Raw genomic sequence first — 17145 nt, 5'->3', positions numbered from 1 at the left:
TTTAAGTTCCTTAGAGTGCTTTAAAAGAACGGGGTGTACCCCATTTGGAACACTGTTTTGAGTGGTATGTCTTTTAGGCCCTAGGGAAACGTTCATGCTAGGGTGGGAAAGCTACCAGTTTCTTTCTGAGGGGAATACTTTCTTCAGGGAAGTTTCCCAGCCCCACCAGTGTCCCCTGCTGATATCCCTGGGGACTCCAGAGCACTTAGCAGAATTAAACTTGTAAATAGGCACCCGTGAAGATGTCAGGCTGAGTCCCTTCTCTGTGGTGGCATGGCCAGCTTGTGTGGCTGTGAGGAGTGGGAGTTTGGGGGAGTTTGTAAACTATTTCAGGGGGTGCAGTGTGGTTCCCCCTCCCTGTGAGGTCTCAGCCTCTCTTCTGCACAGATTCCGTGTTGTAAAGAGTTTGCTCCTGCCGCCATCGGTGTTCTATAGCTTTAGCGCTTCTGAAACCGCTGGGGTTGATTAGAAGCCGGGGCTTAGGTTTCCTTCGTACCCAGAGGCCCCACCTCACCCAGGTCGTCTCTCTTCTCCCGCAAGGCTCTTCAGGGACCATGGTGGCTACAGGTCTGGCCAGCCTCTGGCTCCTAGAAAATATGCAGTCTTGTGGGGTTTGATCGTTTTGAGGATACCTGAGGGTGGGAAGGTCTGGAGTCCCTGGGTTGGGACTCCATGTGGGTCACCTACCTCCTGGTTTCACCCAAAGTCCTGCCTTGAACCACCAGCAAGTTTTATTCTGTTGTGATAATTGGGCATTAAATAATGGCAGCTCTGGTAAACTTTGTCTTGGTGTGATTTCTTTTTGTAGAACTGGGGCTCCCACCCCTCACACACGTTAGATACATGCCCAACCGTTGAACTGTACCTCAGGCCAATTGTGCTTCCTGTCTGCTCCCTTGACTGAGGGGTTAGGAATATATTTTTCTAGCTGATGTGTCTCTGTGTCCTCTCTTCCCTGCCTTGCTGTTCCTGTGCCTGGAGTTAGCGGTGCCAAGCCCTGGGGTGTGATCCGCCCGCCTACCCCACTCCTCACCGGTCTTTGCCTTTGCCTCCCTCATAGCCTCCCTGTTTCTAACCGCATCCACCATGTCTTCTACACCTCAAAGCAGGGTCCCCAGTCAGAGGCTTCAACATCATGCGCATGGGCGTGAATGCACAGAGGCCAAAGGCCAATTTTAGTTGCCTCCCTCTGTCACGGTGCCTAGAGCTGCCTGTTTTACAGCTAGGTTGACTGGCGGCCAGCTTTGGGAATCCTCTTGTACCTCCCCGCCTGGGCTCCAGATGAGCACGGCTGTGCTCATTTTGTTTGTTTTTGGTTTTGTTTTGTTTTTAATGTGAACTCAGGTACGTGTGCTTGCTCATAAAGCACCCATACTCACCGAACCATCGGTCTCACCCCAAGAGTCTGACAAAACATTATTGTTGGAAAAGGGAAGTATGTTGGAATGTCAGGTGTGGTGTATACCTGACACCAGTATTTAGGTGGTGAAGGACACAGGATTTCAAGGCCAGCCGCAACTACTAGGAAACTTCAGGCTAGCCTGAGCTACTTGAGATATTAAAAAATAAATAAATAAAGAACCAAATTAAATTAAACAAACCAGAACATCGCCTTTAATGTGAAAAGGCATCTTATAATCTTATAGAATGGGAGAAAATATTTGCAAATTATATATTAGGGACTTGTTTTTTTTTTAATTTTATTTATTATATGCATATGTATGTATGTATGTATGTATGTATGTATGTATGTGAGTACACTGTAGCTGTCTTCAGACACACCAAAAGAGGGCATTAGATCCCATTACAGATGGCTGTGAGTTACCATGTAGTAGCTGGGAATTGAACTCAGGACCTCTAGAAGAGCAGTCAGTGCTCTTACCCACTGAGCCACCTCTCCAGCTCCCCAATTAGGGACTTGTATTCAGAAGAGAAGATGAACTCAGGGCTGGAGAGACAGCTCAGAGGTTAAGAGCCCTGGCTACTCTTGCAGAGGACCCAGGTTCAATTCCTAGTACCCACATGGCCTTCTGACTTCCCTGTGTACACCTGCTGCCCATGCGTGCATGCAGGCAAAACACTTGTACCCATAAAATAATCTCTCTCTTTTTTTTTTTTTTTTGGTTTTTCGAGACAGGGTTTCTCTGTATAGCCCTAGCTGTCCTGGCACTCACTTTGTAGACCAGGCTGGCCTCGAACTCAGAAATCCACCTGCCTCTGCCTCCCGAGTGCTGGGATTAAAGGCGTGCGCCACCACGCCCAGCAAAATAATCTCTTTTAAAAATGATTTTATTTTATGTGTATGGGTATTTTGCCTACGTATATATCAGAACCTCGTGCAGGCCGTGCCCACCAAAGTCTCAGAAGAGGGCATTGGATCCCCTGGAACTGGAATTAGAGACAGTCTCATGTGGGTCCTGGGAATTGAACCTGGGTCCTCTGAAGGGCAGGAAGTGCTCTTAACTGCTGAGCCACCTCTCCAGCCCCCATATAAAATAATGTTAACTTTAATGTAAGCCGGTAAGAGCCTATCTCAAAAGGCCAACCAAAAATAAAAATAGACAAGCCAGGGTGATGGTGTACACCTTTAATCCCAGCACTCAGGAGGCAGAGGCAGGCAGATCTCTAAGTTCGAGGCCAGCCTGGTCTACAGAGTGAGTTTCAGGACAGCCAGGGCTACACAGAGAAACCCTGTCTTGAATAACCAAAAGAATGCCAATATATGGGTATGGGTGGGGCAGAGCACACCTGAGACAACCCCTGTCCACTGCCACAGGGTGAGGGCAGGGTGGAAGATACCAGAGGCCTGGGTGCCACTAAGATGAGTTAGCAAGTGGTAGAGAGAAGCACAATGGTGTGTGCACAATGAGGAGAGGCAGAACTGGAGACCAGTGAGGAACAGCTGGATGCACTGCCCCCTGCTGTCTTTTTTGGGGTTTGTTTGTTTGTTTGAGACTGGATTCTCTGTGTAGCCCTGGCTGTCCTGGAACTCACTCTGTAAACCAGGCTGGCCTCCAACTCAGAGCTGTCCTGCCTCTGCCTCTGGTTGCTTGGTTACAGGCATGCATTACTGCCTCTGCTACCACCCAGCTCATGCCCAGCTTCCTGAGCATCTCAGAACCCCCTGATCTGCATGCCTGAAGTAGATGCAAAAGGTGTTCAGCCCACCAAAGAAGACACGCAAAAAAAAAAAAAAAATTATAGGTTAGTTCTTTTAAACATAGAGATAAAAATCTAAATAAAAACCAACCAAGTAAATACAGCCTCACAAAATAACGAGGAATCACAGCCAAATAGGATTGAGATAGGGATGCAGAGACTCCATCTGCAGTTATTGGAAACCTCCAAGCCTGTCTTAGAGAATTCAAGTGTGAGCATATGAATCAGGCCAGGATACATCAGCAGTTGGGCAGTGCCAGCATCGGACCCTGGGTTCCATTGCCTGAACCTTCCCTTGTAGTAAAGGAAGACAAAAAACAAACACAAAAAAACAACAAAAACCAAACCAAAACAAAAAACGCTGCTTGCCTAAGACCTGTGAAATTTTGACTCTTTTGAGCAAGGGTCATTCATTTATCAGACATTTATGGATGGGAGCATCTATGCCGTGCCAGGGTGGGGTCAGAAGTCTTCTTCCGGGTCTACACTGCACACCTGCTTTCAGCTCTTGCTTCCTTGTTGCAGGGGGTGGGGAAGGGGGCACAGCCCAGCCAGCCTTGCCTGTTGGCCATGGACCCCTAGGTACCTGAAGCTCTGGTTAAATTCAAGGTCAAAGACCGAGGAGTGAGCACTTGTCAGGGCTCTGCAGGGGGCTTTTTGTTATGTCCATCTATTCAGAAGTTTAGTCATGCAATTGAAAATGTAAGATACTGACTGGGGCTGGTGAGAAGTCTCAGCGGGTAAGAGCACTGAATACTCTTCGGAAGGTCCTGAGTTCAAATGCCAGAAACCACGTGGTGGCTCACAACCATCTGTAATGGGATCTGATATGGTGTATTCACATACATAAAATAAATAAATCTTAAAAACAAACAGGGCTGGAGAGATGGTTCAATGGTTAAGAGCACTGATTGCTCTTCCAGAGATCCTGAGTTCAATTCCCAGCAACCACATGGTGGCTCACAACCATCTGTAATGAGATCCGATGCCCTCCTCTGGTGTGTCTGAATGCAGCAACAGTGTACTCACATATATTAAACAAATAAATCTTTAAAACAAACAAAATATATAAAAATCCGAGGTGTTTCTGGCCAAGCTGGTGAGTGATGCATTGTGGGACTTACTTCACAGCCGTGCATGACGGGGCATGACAGTGCATGGCAGTGAACTCGATCTGAACCATCCCCTTACCTTTGTAAGGTGCTGCACATAAAGGTTTTCTGTTTTTACAGAAACATAATAATGGCTTAATTACAGAAAACAGAGACCAGGATGGACGCTCACACCAAATGGCCCCAGCAGGTTGGAGGCAGGAGGGGAGGATGCCGGGTGGATCTGTTGGCTGGTGATGCGTTGATCCAGGCAAGGCCATGCATGCTTCCTTTCAGAAAGGGATCATTCAAAAGTACCTATAAATACTCCAGAGGCTGAGGCAGGAGGATGGAGAGCTATAGGCCATCCTGGGTGACACAGTGAGACATTTCTGGAAAAAAAAAAAATGAGGGAAGGAAAGGAAAAAGGACAGAAAATTAAAACATCACGGTCCTCAGTAGGTGTTGGCCTGAGTTCTGCCTGGGTGCTAGAGAGCACTACTGCCCTCTGGTGGACACAAGGAAATGCGCTACCCTCCTTTCAAAACCCTTGTAGAAATCTGTTTGAGGCTCAGAAAGTCCACGGAGGCTCAGAAAGGTGAATTTACTTAACTGAAGTCGCACAACTGGCATGTGGCCAGGACAAGGTAAGCAAGCAAGCTTGTAGACCGATCTCATTCTTGGCCAACGGAGTTCGAAGCTGACACTGGGCACCCAATCCCATCTGGACTGGATGCTGGCATCTGCCTTTCTGGCTTCCTCTCTCCCTGGCTAACTTAGGCAAATTTTGCTTTGCTAAAGTGCTAGGAATGAAACTCAAGCTCTCCCCATGCTACTCAAGCATTCCACCCCTTGAATGGCCTTTGATATGTTACCTTTGTGAGGGCTCCTAAGTTTGTTGTTTGGTTTTGAGACAGAAACAGGATCTCTCTCTTTAGCTCTGGCTGTTCTGGCCTTTAACTCAGAGATATCCACCTGCCTCTGCCTGCTTACTGCTGGGATTAAAGGTATGTATCACCCTACCTGGCACAAAGTAAAGTGGTTTTTTTTTTTTTTTTTTTTTTTGGTTTTTCGAGACAGGGTTTCTCTATATAGCCCTGGCTGTCCTGGAACTCACTTTGTAGACCAGGCTGGCCTTGAACTCAGAAATCCGCCTGCCTCTGCCTCCCGAGTGCTGGGATTAAAGGCGTGCGCCACCACGCCCGGCTCACAAAGTAAAGTTTTGATAAGTTTCAATTAGATTATTATCTCATGTCCTGGGATACCAAACCCTCCCCAATCCCTCTCATCTCCTTTAAACTTATTGTTGTTGTTGCTGCTGCTGTTATTATTGTTATTAATTTATATGTATATGTCAGCATATGAGGTGGTCAAGGGAGTGTAAGATCACTTGGGACTGGAGTTATAGGCAGTTGTGGTCTGTCTGATATGTGTTGAGGTTTAGTCTTTTGCTATGCATTGTAATGCTAAATACTGACCACCAAGGCCTGGTTGCCCCAAGGGACAAAAGAATCTGCACAAACTCAAGTGACACTGTGTAACCCCGACTGCTAAGTTATCCCTGGTTGGTGAATAAAGATGCTTACAGCGGGTAGCTGGGCAGAAGAGAGATAGGTGGGGTTTGGGTTCCCAGGCTTGGGGTCTGAGAAGACCATGGAGAGGGAGAGTATGGGAAGAAAAGATGCCATGGGGTAGGTGAGTCATGAAAACATGGCCATGAGGGCTGGCCAGCTGCAGTAAGAGCTGCCCAGATGAAACATGGCAAGTTATAATTCAGGGTTATTTACGGGGAAGTAGATTCTAATAGCTTAGAGGATAGATATCTGCTCAGCTATAATGCCGACGATTAGGCTTATTATAAATGTAAAGGTCGAGTCTTTTATCTGTGAACTGAATGATAAAAGGTGGAGTAGAACCCCTGATTTGAGATGGAGTAATTATTACAACAGATATGGTTGCTCGGAATCAAACTCGGGTCCTCTGCAAGAACAGTCTGCACTTTAAACCACTGAGCCCTCTCTGCAGCTTAACCTTTTTCTGAGACAGGGTCTCATGTAGCCCAGGCTGGCTTCAAGCTCTCTCTGTAGCAGAGGATGACCTAGATTTTATCAGCCTTCTTTCCCGGACTCCCTAGAGCTGAAATCACGGGCATTGTTGGTGTGCACCGCCACACATTGTTTTTATGAGTTGTTGGGATTTCCAGGGCTCTGAGCATGCAAGACATGAAATCACACCCACAGCCCCCCAATCAGAGAGGCTTCTAAGAGATGAGCCACTGAGAGCTGGAGAGATGGCTCTGTGGGTGAGAGCGTTCGTTGTTCTTGCAGAGGACATGGGTTAGGTTCCCAGCACCCATAATGGTAACTCTAATTCCGGGGGGATTTATGCCCGCTTATGGTTTCCATAGGCACCAGGCACTCATGTGATATACATACATATATGCAGGCAAAGCTCTCATACACATAAAATTATAAAATCTTTTTTAAAAATTAAGGCTGGGCAGCGGTGGCCCACACCTTTAATCCCAGCACTTGGGAGGCAGAGGCAGGTGGATTTCTGAGTTCGAGGCCAGCCTGGTCTACAGAGTGAGTTCCAGGACAGCCAGGGCTACACAGAGAAACCCTGTCTCGAAAAACCAAATAAAATAAAATAAAATAAAATCATCATAAATATCGTTTACAATGTATTATTTGTGTGTATGTGTGTACATGTGTGCCAGAGCATGTATAATGCATGGATTCTGGGGATTGTGTGTGTGTGTGAGTGTGTGTGTACACGCGTGCCAGAGCATGTATAATACACAGGTTCCTGGGATCAAACTCAGATCTCCAGACTTTCAAAGAAATCATGCTTTCTTGTTTTATTTCTTTGTTTTTGAGCTAGGGTCTCATTATGTAGCCATGGCTGGCCTGGAATTCTCTACATAGACCAAGCTGACCTCCAGTCCACAAGAGATCTGCCTGCCTCTGCTTCTCAAGTTTGGCAGGAAGCAAGTATTTTTTGCCAGAGCCATCTTACGGACCCTAAGTCCACCATGGTGCCTAGCTGGGCAGAAGTACTCTGAAATACATCCCTATAGCAGATGTTTGCATATACCGAAGATTCCAAACTTGTTCATGGATTCCCTGACCCTTCGAGAATCTGATTTTTGAAGTATCTAATCTATTCACACTGTTCTCTGGAAACTGGCGTGTGTGGGAGAAAATTATGCTTCTGGTCTGTGGGTGGGTGTGCCCGTTCTTCGGGCTCTACAGAAGTCTGGCCCACCCGAATGGGTACACAAGACTGCTTAATGGTGTTCTGCTTTCCAGCTGTGTAGGCTGCGCACTATTCAACGCTAGGGGGCGCCATGGCACCAAGTATGGTGCTCGAGTTGGGGGTGGTCCTCTTAGATCTCTCTTTCTGGAAGGAAATATGTAGTTCTCTCTTAATGAAATTTAAGAATTGAGATTCAAAGATTAAGGTCCGCATGTGGCTTGAACTGAGGTTTTACAGAGATCTCTGAGCCCTGGGAAGCAACTGTGTTGGACTCTTGGGCACTCTTCAGTTTCTTAGCTAGGAACTCTTGGGAGCAATTGAGGTTAGGGAATTACCAAGCTGGAAGATTTGAAAAGAGAGGAAGTAGGGTCCAGTAGGGTCCGACTATGTCTCAGCAGAGTTAGCATTCCTTCTAGGCTCCGCCCCACAGTTACCTGGCACTAACCAGGGATGCTTGATTTACTATAAAAGGGGCTGCTGCCCCCTCCTTACCCTCTTCCCCTCTCTGCCCCTCCTCTCCCCATTCCCCTTCCCACTTTCGCCACGTGTTCCTGGCTGGCCTCTCTCTCTCCTCTGTCCCTCCCCCCTCCCGCTCTTTTGCTCTCATTCTCACTCTCTCTCTCTCCCCCTTCTTCTCCCTCAACTCCCCTTCTCATGCCCTAAATAAACTCTGTTCTATACTATATCTGTTGTATGGTATGGCTGGTACCTCAGGGAAAAGGATGTCTCAGCATGGGCCCACAGAGGCACCCCCTTCTACCTCACCATACTGAGCCTCTGAAAACACATTCTGTTTCTTTCTTTTTCTTATAAAACACAATAGAGAATGTGAGGGATAAACAAGAAGACAAAGTGAGCCATGTGGGGAGCTAATTTTGGGAGGATTGTATGGATTGGACCTAGGATCAAGACAGAGAGCATCTCTGAGGACCGATTGATTTCGCTTTCATTATTAGTTCATGTCCTGGGAACATGAAAATCCCCTTCTTAGGAACTCCAGTTGTGTAAATGGATTGACATTCATACCCTCTTATTAGATTTATTAAGTTATGTGCCTATAAGTGTGCACTTGTGAGTGCAGGTGTCTGTGGAGGACAGAGAAGGTGTTGGATCCCCTGGAGTTGGAGTTACAGGGGCTCTGAGCTGGCGGGCAGTAGGGACAGCCTTTGGAGCAAGCAGGTGATGGGAGTAGCCAGATGTCAGTCTGCATGGAAGTTGGTTCTTTTCTCCTGAGAAACAGAAGAAGTGGGCGGGTCACGCTAGATAGAGACAGTGCTGGGAATGGGGTACAAGAGCATAGCCAGGACTTAGGGTGTGGAATCCTCTTTCCTGCCAGCTCCATGGCCCCTCATTAGTTCTCATTTGCACTAGAAATGATGGATTACCTACATCCTGGAGATGAACCTAGAACCTGTCCCCAGAAGGTAGCTCACAGGGCAGCAAAAGAAGCAGAGAGTCTGACTTCAGAGAAGCCTGGATTCGGGTTCTGTCCTTTCTGCTCCTGGGTCAGCTGACTTTGAGCACGGGTAAACCGCCACCCCATGGTATGTTCATGGCTTACCTACTGTGTATCAGCTGTGGGAGCGATGATCACCATGGCGAAGGCGTGCCAAGGTTAAACTCTGCATTTCGCTTATCTACTCGATTGGACGACCTCAGGAGGGAAGCCATCCTCGTCCCACCAGTGAGAGAAGGGGAGACTGGCACCCACAGAAATGAAGCTACTTACCTAAGACAGATAGCAAAGACAGGATCCAACCAGACAGTCTGTGCCTCTGGACCCTAACCCGATCTCCCACAAAGCCCTCACCAGAACAAAACCCTTCTTTTCTTACAGAATTTGCACAGTAGTAGAAGAGAGTGAAGGGTAAATGGGAGGCAAACAAAGCAGCATGAACTAGATATGGTGGCACACGCCTTTATCCTAGCAGAGGCAGGCAGAGCTCTGCTGAGGTGGAGTTCAGCCTGGTATATATAGTGAGTTTCAGGCCATCCAGGGCTACATAGTAAGACCCTTTGTCAAAAAGAAAGAAAGAAAACAGAGGAAGGAAGGAAAGAAGGAAGTTAGGAAGCAGAGTCCCAGACAGCTCTCAGAGGTGTAGTGCACAGAGTTCAGGGCTAGCACGGAGAGAACATCACAGAACCCTGATGTACTGGTCCATATCTGCAGTAGCATCCAGGAGGTGGAAGCAGGTGGATCAGGAGTCTGAGGTTACCCAGGGCTACACATTAAGTTTGAGTCTAGATAAAACCCTGTCTTAAGATAAATAAACAGATACACAAGAAAGGGAGTCTGAGGGCTGGTGAGATGGCTCAGTGGGTAAGAGCACCCAACTGCTCTTCCGAAGGTCCAGAGTTCAAATCCCAGCAACCACATGGTGGCTCACAACCATCCGCAACGAGATCTGGCACCCTCTTCTGGAGTGTCTGAAGACAGCTACAGTGTACTTACATATAATAAATAAATAAATCTTAAAAAAAAAAAAAGTGATTTAGAGTTTCTTTTAGCCGGGCGTGGTGGCGCACGCCTTTAATCCCAGCACTCGGGAGGCAGAGGCAGGCGGATTTCTGAGTTCGAGGCCAGCCTGGTCTACAAAGTGAGTGCCAGGACAGCCAGGGCTACACAGAGAAACCCTGTCTCAAAAAACCAAAAAAAAAAAAAAAGAAAAAGAAAGGGAGTCTGCTCTCAAGCCTGATGACTTGAGTCCAGTCCTTGGAACCCACGTGGGAAAGAGAGAACTCCTGAAAGTTGTCCTCTGTCCTCATGAGTTCAGTGTCCTGCATGTTGTGCACACGAGTACACACACACACACACACATTCATCTACACAGCAAATTTCTAAAACTGAAAATTTTAAAAAGGGGCTGGACAGATGGCTTAGTGGCTAAAGAACGTTTGTTCTTGCAGATGACCCTAGTTCAATTCCCAGCACCTACATGGTGGCTCACCATCATCTGTAACTCTAGTTCCAGGGGATCTGATGCTCTTTTCTGGCCTCCAAGAGCGCCCAATATTCATTCATAAAACCCCAGCAGAATGAAGATGATTATGAATGGGGTATGTGGAGTGAGGGATGGGGGGAGCAGCAGGTGACTAGTTTTAAACAGGGTGGTCAGGATAAGCCTTGTGGTAACGTTTGAAATGTTTGAGCTAAACCTTGAAAAACAAAACCCAAGATCAAATAAACAAAAACCGAGGGAGGCAGACAGGGAGAAGCAAATTTGGAAGACTCAGCATGGAGCCTGAAGGAACTGTTAGGGTCACTTAGCGTCTGGTCTGGGGAAAGGGGACCAGATGCCAGGGGCCAGGTTGGGCGATGAAGATGTCTAGAATAAGCCTCTGAAAGAGCCCAGTGAGATGGACGAAGAAAACAAGGCTTTCAAGAAGAAGCAGAAAGAGTCCAAGGCAATGGGAAGGGTCCCTGGCTCGGCAAAACCAAACCAAAACAAAAATACCTGCAAAGCAACAACAACAATAACAACAACAACAACAAAATCCCGAGCTATTGTGTGTACCTGAGATAATAGTGAACCTCTCCCATTCTTTTTTTTTTTTTTTTTTTTTTGGTTTTTCGAGACAGGGTTTCTCTGTATAGTCCTGGCTGTCCTGGAACTCACTCTGTAGACCAGGCTGGCCTCGAACTCAGAAATCCACCTGCCTCTGCCTCCCGAGTGCTGCCTCCCGTGCGCCACCACGCCCGGCTTAACCTCTCCCATTCTTACTTAAACATATTCGGGGTTATGACACGATTCCTTTTAAAAACCAGAGGGGCAATTGATTCAATGGCACGTAGCTGGCTGATGGTGAAGATCTTATATGGCCTCGGTGACACAGGTCTTGCCTTTAATCTCAGCACCGGTGAGGTAGAGGAAGACGACTGCTCTGTAGAACCTAGAGTTAAGAAGAGAACAAGTGAACCAGGAGCCAGCCAGAACCAGGAGCCAGCTAGAGCACGATGGGCGGAGCACCGAGCTAGGGGCAGGGCTGGATGATGCAGGACAGGCTCTGTGTGTGTGTGTGTGTGTGTGTGTGTGTGTGCGCGCGCGCGCGCGTGTGCAACACTCTGAAGCCCGTAGGCTTTGGAGGCGGGGCTAGGAAGGGAAGAGGATCGGGGGGCGGGGCCTGGGAGTCAAGAGCGGAGCCCCGGGAGAACTCTCCCCAACTGTAGGTCTTGGAGGCAGGGAAGAGTGGGGCCAACGCGAGGCTGGGGCGTGACCAGGGAGTTAGGGGCGCGGCTTGGATGTGGCCAGAGAGTGAGGGGGATGGGGGCGTGGCCAGGGAGTTACCAGCAAGTCGGGGCGGGGCCAGGGAGGTAGACAAGTGGGCTGGGGGCGTGGCCGGAGAGAAAGGCTGGCGGACGGGGGCGTGGCAGAGAAGTTAGGGGCGGGGCAGAGCAGGGAGTGAAGAGGCCTGGACTAGGACGCTGCGGGTAGTGAGACAGGCCCTGCGCGGAGCAGCTATACCAGCACGGTTAAGTGCAGCGTCCCCCACGCTCTAGGCAGCTCCGGCGTCTCCGCCTCGCTCCCACCATGCCCGAACAGCTCAGTGTCGCGGAGTTCCTGGCCGTCACTGCAGAGGACCTCAGTTCCCCAGCCGGAGCAGCTGCCTTCGCCGCCAAGATGCCCCGGTGCCGCGGGGCGGCGCTGGCACGGGAGGAGGTGAGGGGCCGAGGCGGGAGGGGACCTCAGGTCAACTTGGGGCCTGGCTTTGACCTTTGCAGGAATGCTTGGAGCTAGGATGGCTCTTCGCTGCGCTCCAGAAACCCGCCCCTCCTAGATCTGTGGGAACCGAGCTCATCTCAAACATCTGTGTCCCCAAGGTGGAGCCGGGGAAGAGAGGACCAGATGGGATCTCGGGGTCACCTCGATACAGACTCCACATGTTGGGGCACATCTCCCAAATACTTTGGGCGATTTGCCCATTATATGTGTATTTGCTCAGCGGCTTACAATTCTGTGTTTTCGTTTTAGAACTCCACAAATATGCAGCCCCTCAGGTCACTCCCTTTCTGAGAAGCAGGCTCAGTCCTGAACTTACCTCTCCCAGGCTGCAAGAGAGAGGAGGTCCCCTCCTCCTGGCTGCTGGTTCTGAGACTTGGCTCGCCTTGTGGAATGATTGTGAATGGGAAGGCGCCAGGAGCCGGGGTTCACCTTGGCTGTTGCGGGCCAAGTTTATAGGCTCCTCTCCCCTCCCCTCTCCTCTTTGTGTTTTCAGGCAAAGTGTCCCAGGCTCTTTCTTTCGCCCTTGTAGGCTGCCCCACCCCATTCCCAAGCTCACTGGAGTTCATTCCTCTTCTCTGGACCCTAGGAATACACTGGAGCAGAGAGCCTGTAGTCTGGGGCCAGACGGGGATAATATGAACCCAGCTCTCTTCTAGAGAATGCCCTGGGTTGAGGTGGCATTTTGGACTTCAGTGGTCAGTCTGGCCTTCTCTATAAGTTGTACCTACTGTGTGGCAGATACAAAGCTACCCAGAAATACTCTGAGCTGAGGTCTTAGGAAATCTCCCTTCCTCTTTTCCCCTGACTGGCTGGCTCTCTGTCTGGACTTTTTCCTCTTTGGTAAGGAAGGCAAACAATTATACAAAGACTGTCGATTTCAAATGATGCATAGGTTCAGAGCCACCACGCCTCAGGACCCTTCAGCATCTTTAGGGATTTTATCCATCATCCTCTCCTCCAGGTTGTCCATTACAGTGTTGGATCAGAGCAGAGAGATCTGCTCTGGCTGTAAGTGTCCACAGTGTTGGATCAGAGCGGAGAGATCTGCTCTGGCTGTAAGTGTCCGTGCATTTGACTGACCTTACCTGACTGTGTAAGCTCAGATTTGCCTCATGTCAGGCCAGACAAAATCCAGCTTTTTTTCCTTTCTTCTTTTTCTTTTTCTTTTTCTTTTTCTTTTTCTTTTTCTTTTTCTTTTTCTTTTCCTTTCTTCTTTTTCTTTTTCTTTTCCTTTTTCCCTTTCTCTTTCTCTTTCCTTTTCTTTTTCTTTTTCTTTTTCTCTTTTTTTATTTTTCTTTTTCTCTTTCCCTTCAGATCCATGTGCTGCTTGCAAGCTTTCACTTTTGCAACAGAAAGGCAGGAGATCCCCAAACTCAGCTTTCCCCCTCACCATTGCAGCGTCCCCCAAATGAAAAGCCTGACTTACGACTTAGAGATTTTGCAGGGGTTTTCTGGTTGGTTTCGTGGTCATGTCTCTTTGTTATTGTGCTGGGCTTACATATAGTTTGATACTGGGATTTTTTTTTTTCCTCCCTCCAGTACTGGACATGACTAACCTAATACCAGGCTTGAAACCGCGGTTGCTTCCTAAATCAAGGCTCCTAGTTCTAACCAGTTTCCTGAAACTAACTAGAGACTTTGTCCTAGGATCTGCAGGACTTTTTTGTCCACCTTACTGGGAAGAACCCTGGACAGGTCATAGGAACCAAGAATGTCCAGGCTGAAGAACCCTGGCAATAGAGAAATCAGCTAGAATTTCTCTCATTTAAGATGTTGAAACCCATACACAGAGAGGGCAAGACACTGCCTGAGCTCCCAGAGCGAAGGAGTAGGGTAGCTGGCATTCCTCCCTGATTGCCTTAGCCTCTGGTCCTGGTCTCTTTCTCCCAAACATCTTTTAGAACTTCTCCAAGCCTCAATGATGTCATCTTGAACCTGAGTCTCACGGTCCCTCCATGCTTAAAACTTCAGTGGGTTGCAAATGGTTGCCTGTTTTTCATTGTGAATCTCTGCACAACACGAGGGAGTATTACAATAATCCCTGCATCAGGCAGCCCCTGCCTGTCCTGGACCTCTCTGTAGCCACCACCCCATTGACTTTCACAGAGAAAGTAAGGCAGCTGCCACGTGGGATGCAGCAGGCCTGGCTGGCTGCTGTGTTTTGTGCAGCTCTCTGTGCCGTTTCTGTGCTAGGCACCAAGGGCATAACGATCCTCCTTTGAGAATGCCAGGAGTTGTCCTGAGTACCCAGGGAAAGATACAGTCAGTGCTGTCTGAGGCCAAAGGAGCAGGCTAGGGAGCGAGCCAGCCAGGACCAGTGCATCTTGGGAACTTCCAGGAGGAAGTTCTATTTCCAGGTAGAAGACGAGGTGACCCCAGTTTAGTAGAGAACAGGAGTGAGTGAATTCAGGGGTCGGTTGGAAAAAAGCACGACAGAAAGCCAGGAGACCATTTTGACCCCTGCTCTGTAAGAGGCCACCCTTGTGGACATCTGCATACTTCCAGCGCTTATCTGCAGAGCTGATAGGTGGGGGAAGGGTCATGGCTAGGGGAATGTTTACCTAAAATCCATATCACGTCTCATGCTGCATAGCTGAAATTCTGGTGGAGTCAGAATTACCTTTTCTTTGGCTTGTGTGTGTTTGTGTGTGTGTGTGTGTATGTGTGTGTGTTTTGAGATAGAGTCTAGCCCAAGCTAACCTGAAATTCATGATACTCCCATCTCTCTGACTACTGAATGCTGGGATTACAGGTGTGTACCCCGCCCCGTACCCAGTGGTTTTGGTTTTCTGGAAGAATTTCTTTTCTTTCTTTTTCCTTTCCTTTTCCTTTTGACACAGGGTTTTGCTATGTAGCTCCAGGCTGGCCTCAAATTCTGCCTCAGCCTCCTGCACGTTATAATTGTGGGTGTGTACGACCTCTGGCTAAGGAGTCCATCCGCAAGTTTTGATATTAATCAGGTGGGGATACAGTACAGCCCAGCACCTCAGGTCTAGTCTCAGGTGCCGTAAAAATAAGAGCAAAGTGTCAGCATTCACAGTATTAATGTCATCACAGTTTGCCTCATGATGTGTCTTTTTGTTTTAGTGTAAAATATTATGTAGACTGGGCGTGGTGGCTCTCATCTTAATCCCAGCAATTGGGAGGCAGAGGCGGGTGGATCTCTGAGTTTGAAGCCAGCCTGGTCTACAGAGTGAGTTCCAGAACAGCCAGGGCTACATAATAGATACTGTCTCAAAAACAAAACAAAACAAAACAAAACAAAACACAAAAAAAAACAAAAATTTACAGGATCCTGGAGATTATAGATGATATGAACACTCCTGGCCAGGCTCTGTGGAAAGGAAGCTTGCTTTAGAAATAGAGAAATAGGGGTGCCTCTTGGAACTGGACCCTAAGTAACCTGGGAGTTGAGGTTTGGGAGGACTCCGGGACTTAGGCAGCCACCTCATCCATCCACCTTGTCTTACTCCGTCTCATCCCTGATTATTGCTTCTGCTCCGTTCTCATTGGATAGGACCCAGAGAGCAGCTTCGGCCCCCATGGTTATGTGACCTCACTTGTCCGGTGTCTAAAGGTAACCCAGCTAGTCTCTCATGTCCCACTTCCAAATTCCTGACAGTCCAGCCCAGCTTCTGGACTGATTACAGAGGCTCCCCAGGCCTCTCCACCCCCGGTTTCATCAACAGAGGTCACGGAGGTATAAACTCAGGCATGATAAACATGACCATGGTTTTACCTGGGGGAGGAGATCACTTCTTAGAGAAAGAGGCCAGGGTCCAGAGATTCCCTCACCGCCACCCCCGCCCCATGACCATCCACAGAACTTCTCTTTGTTTGGTGTAGTTCATGAGGCCCTCTGCCAGTGTCTCCTTTTAGAACAGTTGCATACTATTCCGGCTACAGATGAATCTATCAGAAAGCTAGACAGAAAGTTTAATGACAGACTGGCATGCTAAGGGACGCTTAGCATCTTGGAGGGTCCTGACACAAGTTAGGCATTTGGACTTTTCTGCTGGACACTGGGGATCAAAACCTAATTGTATTGTCCAAGGACTGGATGAGGCAGCCTTGCCCAGGGCCTCATAATAACACTGCGTTCCACGCAGTAGGTGCTGAGACTGCTCATCTGTCAGCAAGAGAGATGCAGTCCCTGCCCTAGGGACCGTCTCTTCTGGAGGAGTCAGCCCGGGGAACAGCATAGTCACCAGCGATTGCCTGTGGTAGCAGGTGACAGGAAATTCATCCCCTCGTCCGGGCCTTCCTTAAGGCTGGGCCCTGGGTCATCTCTCTTCCTGCTCTCCCTTCTCCCCAGGCCGGCTATTCCTTGGCTTCAGTCACCTCCTGCCTCTCAGTGACTCACCCAGCCCAGACTCCCATGTCCAGTGGTTTCAGTGGTTTTGCTTGGACCACACTCATGACTCTGCAGGCTGGGCACCAATCAGGCTCTGTTGTACAAGCTGGGAGGTTCACGCTCTCTTCTTCACCAAGAGCCATGAGTTTTACCTGCTGTGCATCTGCAGTCTGCCCATCGCTCTTTAATTGTTCCCTGGTCCACACCTATCAGGCTTATCAGCTGGCCCGGCTGCTCAGCGTTTTTTACTGTTTCTCACTGCTTCCACAGATAAAATTTATATTTATTACCAGGTTGTAGTGGTACATGTCTTTAATCTCAGCATTTGAGAGGCAGAGACAGATGGATTTCTGTGAGTTCAAGGCCAGCCTGGTGTACAGAGCAAGTTCTGGGAGTGGATCTACACAGAGAAAGCCCGTCTCAAAAAACCAATTTTATATATATACATACACACACATATATATATGTATGTATGTATGAATGTTATGTATATGCACAATTTGTGTAACTATTTCATTAACATCTGGTTGCTTGATAGAATAGATTTTTCTCTTCCATGAGA

General features: G+C 48.4%; 1 protein-coding gene across 2 annotated transcripts in view; it reads left to right on the top strand.

Moving 5' to 3' along the window:
* The first annotated feature begins 11897 nt into the window (after positions 1-11897).
* Asap3 (ArfGAP with SH3 domain, ankyrin repeat and PH domain 3) overlaps positions 11898-17145 on the top strand; it is a 39964-nt gene continuing 34716 nt past the window's right edge. For both annotated transcript variants that reach the window (XM_029476661.2, XM_021161163.2), the window contains exon 1: positions 11898-12166. In XM_029476661.2, coding sequence (XP_029332521.1) covers positions 12038-12166 — 129 coding nt within the window. In that variant the 5' untranslated portion in view covers positions 11898-12037. The remainder of the gene's footprint in view (positions 12167-17145) is intronic.

This window comes from Mus caroli, unplaced genomic scaffold (genome assembly GCF_978045245.1).
Source record: "Mus caroli unplaced genomic scaffold, Mus_caroli_1 scaffold_6, whole genome shotgun sequence".
Classification (NCBI taxonomy): Eukaryota; Metazoa; Chordata; class Mammalia; order Rodentia; family Muridae; genus Mus; species Mus caroli.
Note: the sequence above shows the minus strand (reverse complement) of the source record. Positions and strands in the feature narration are given on the sequence as shown.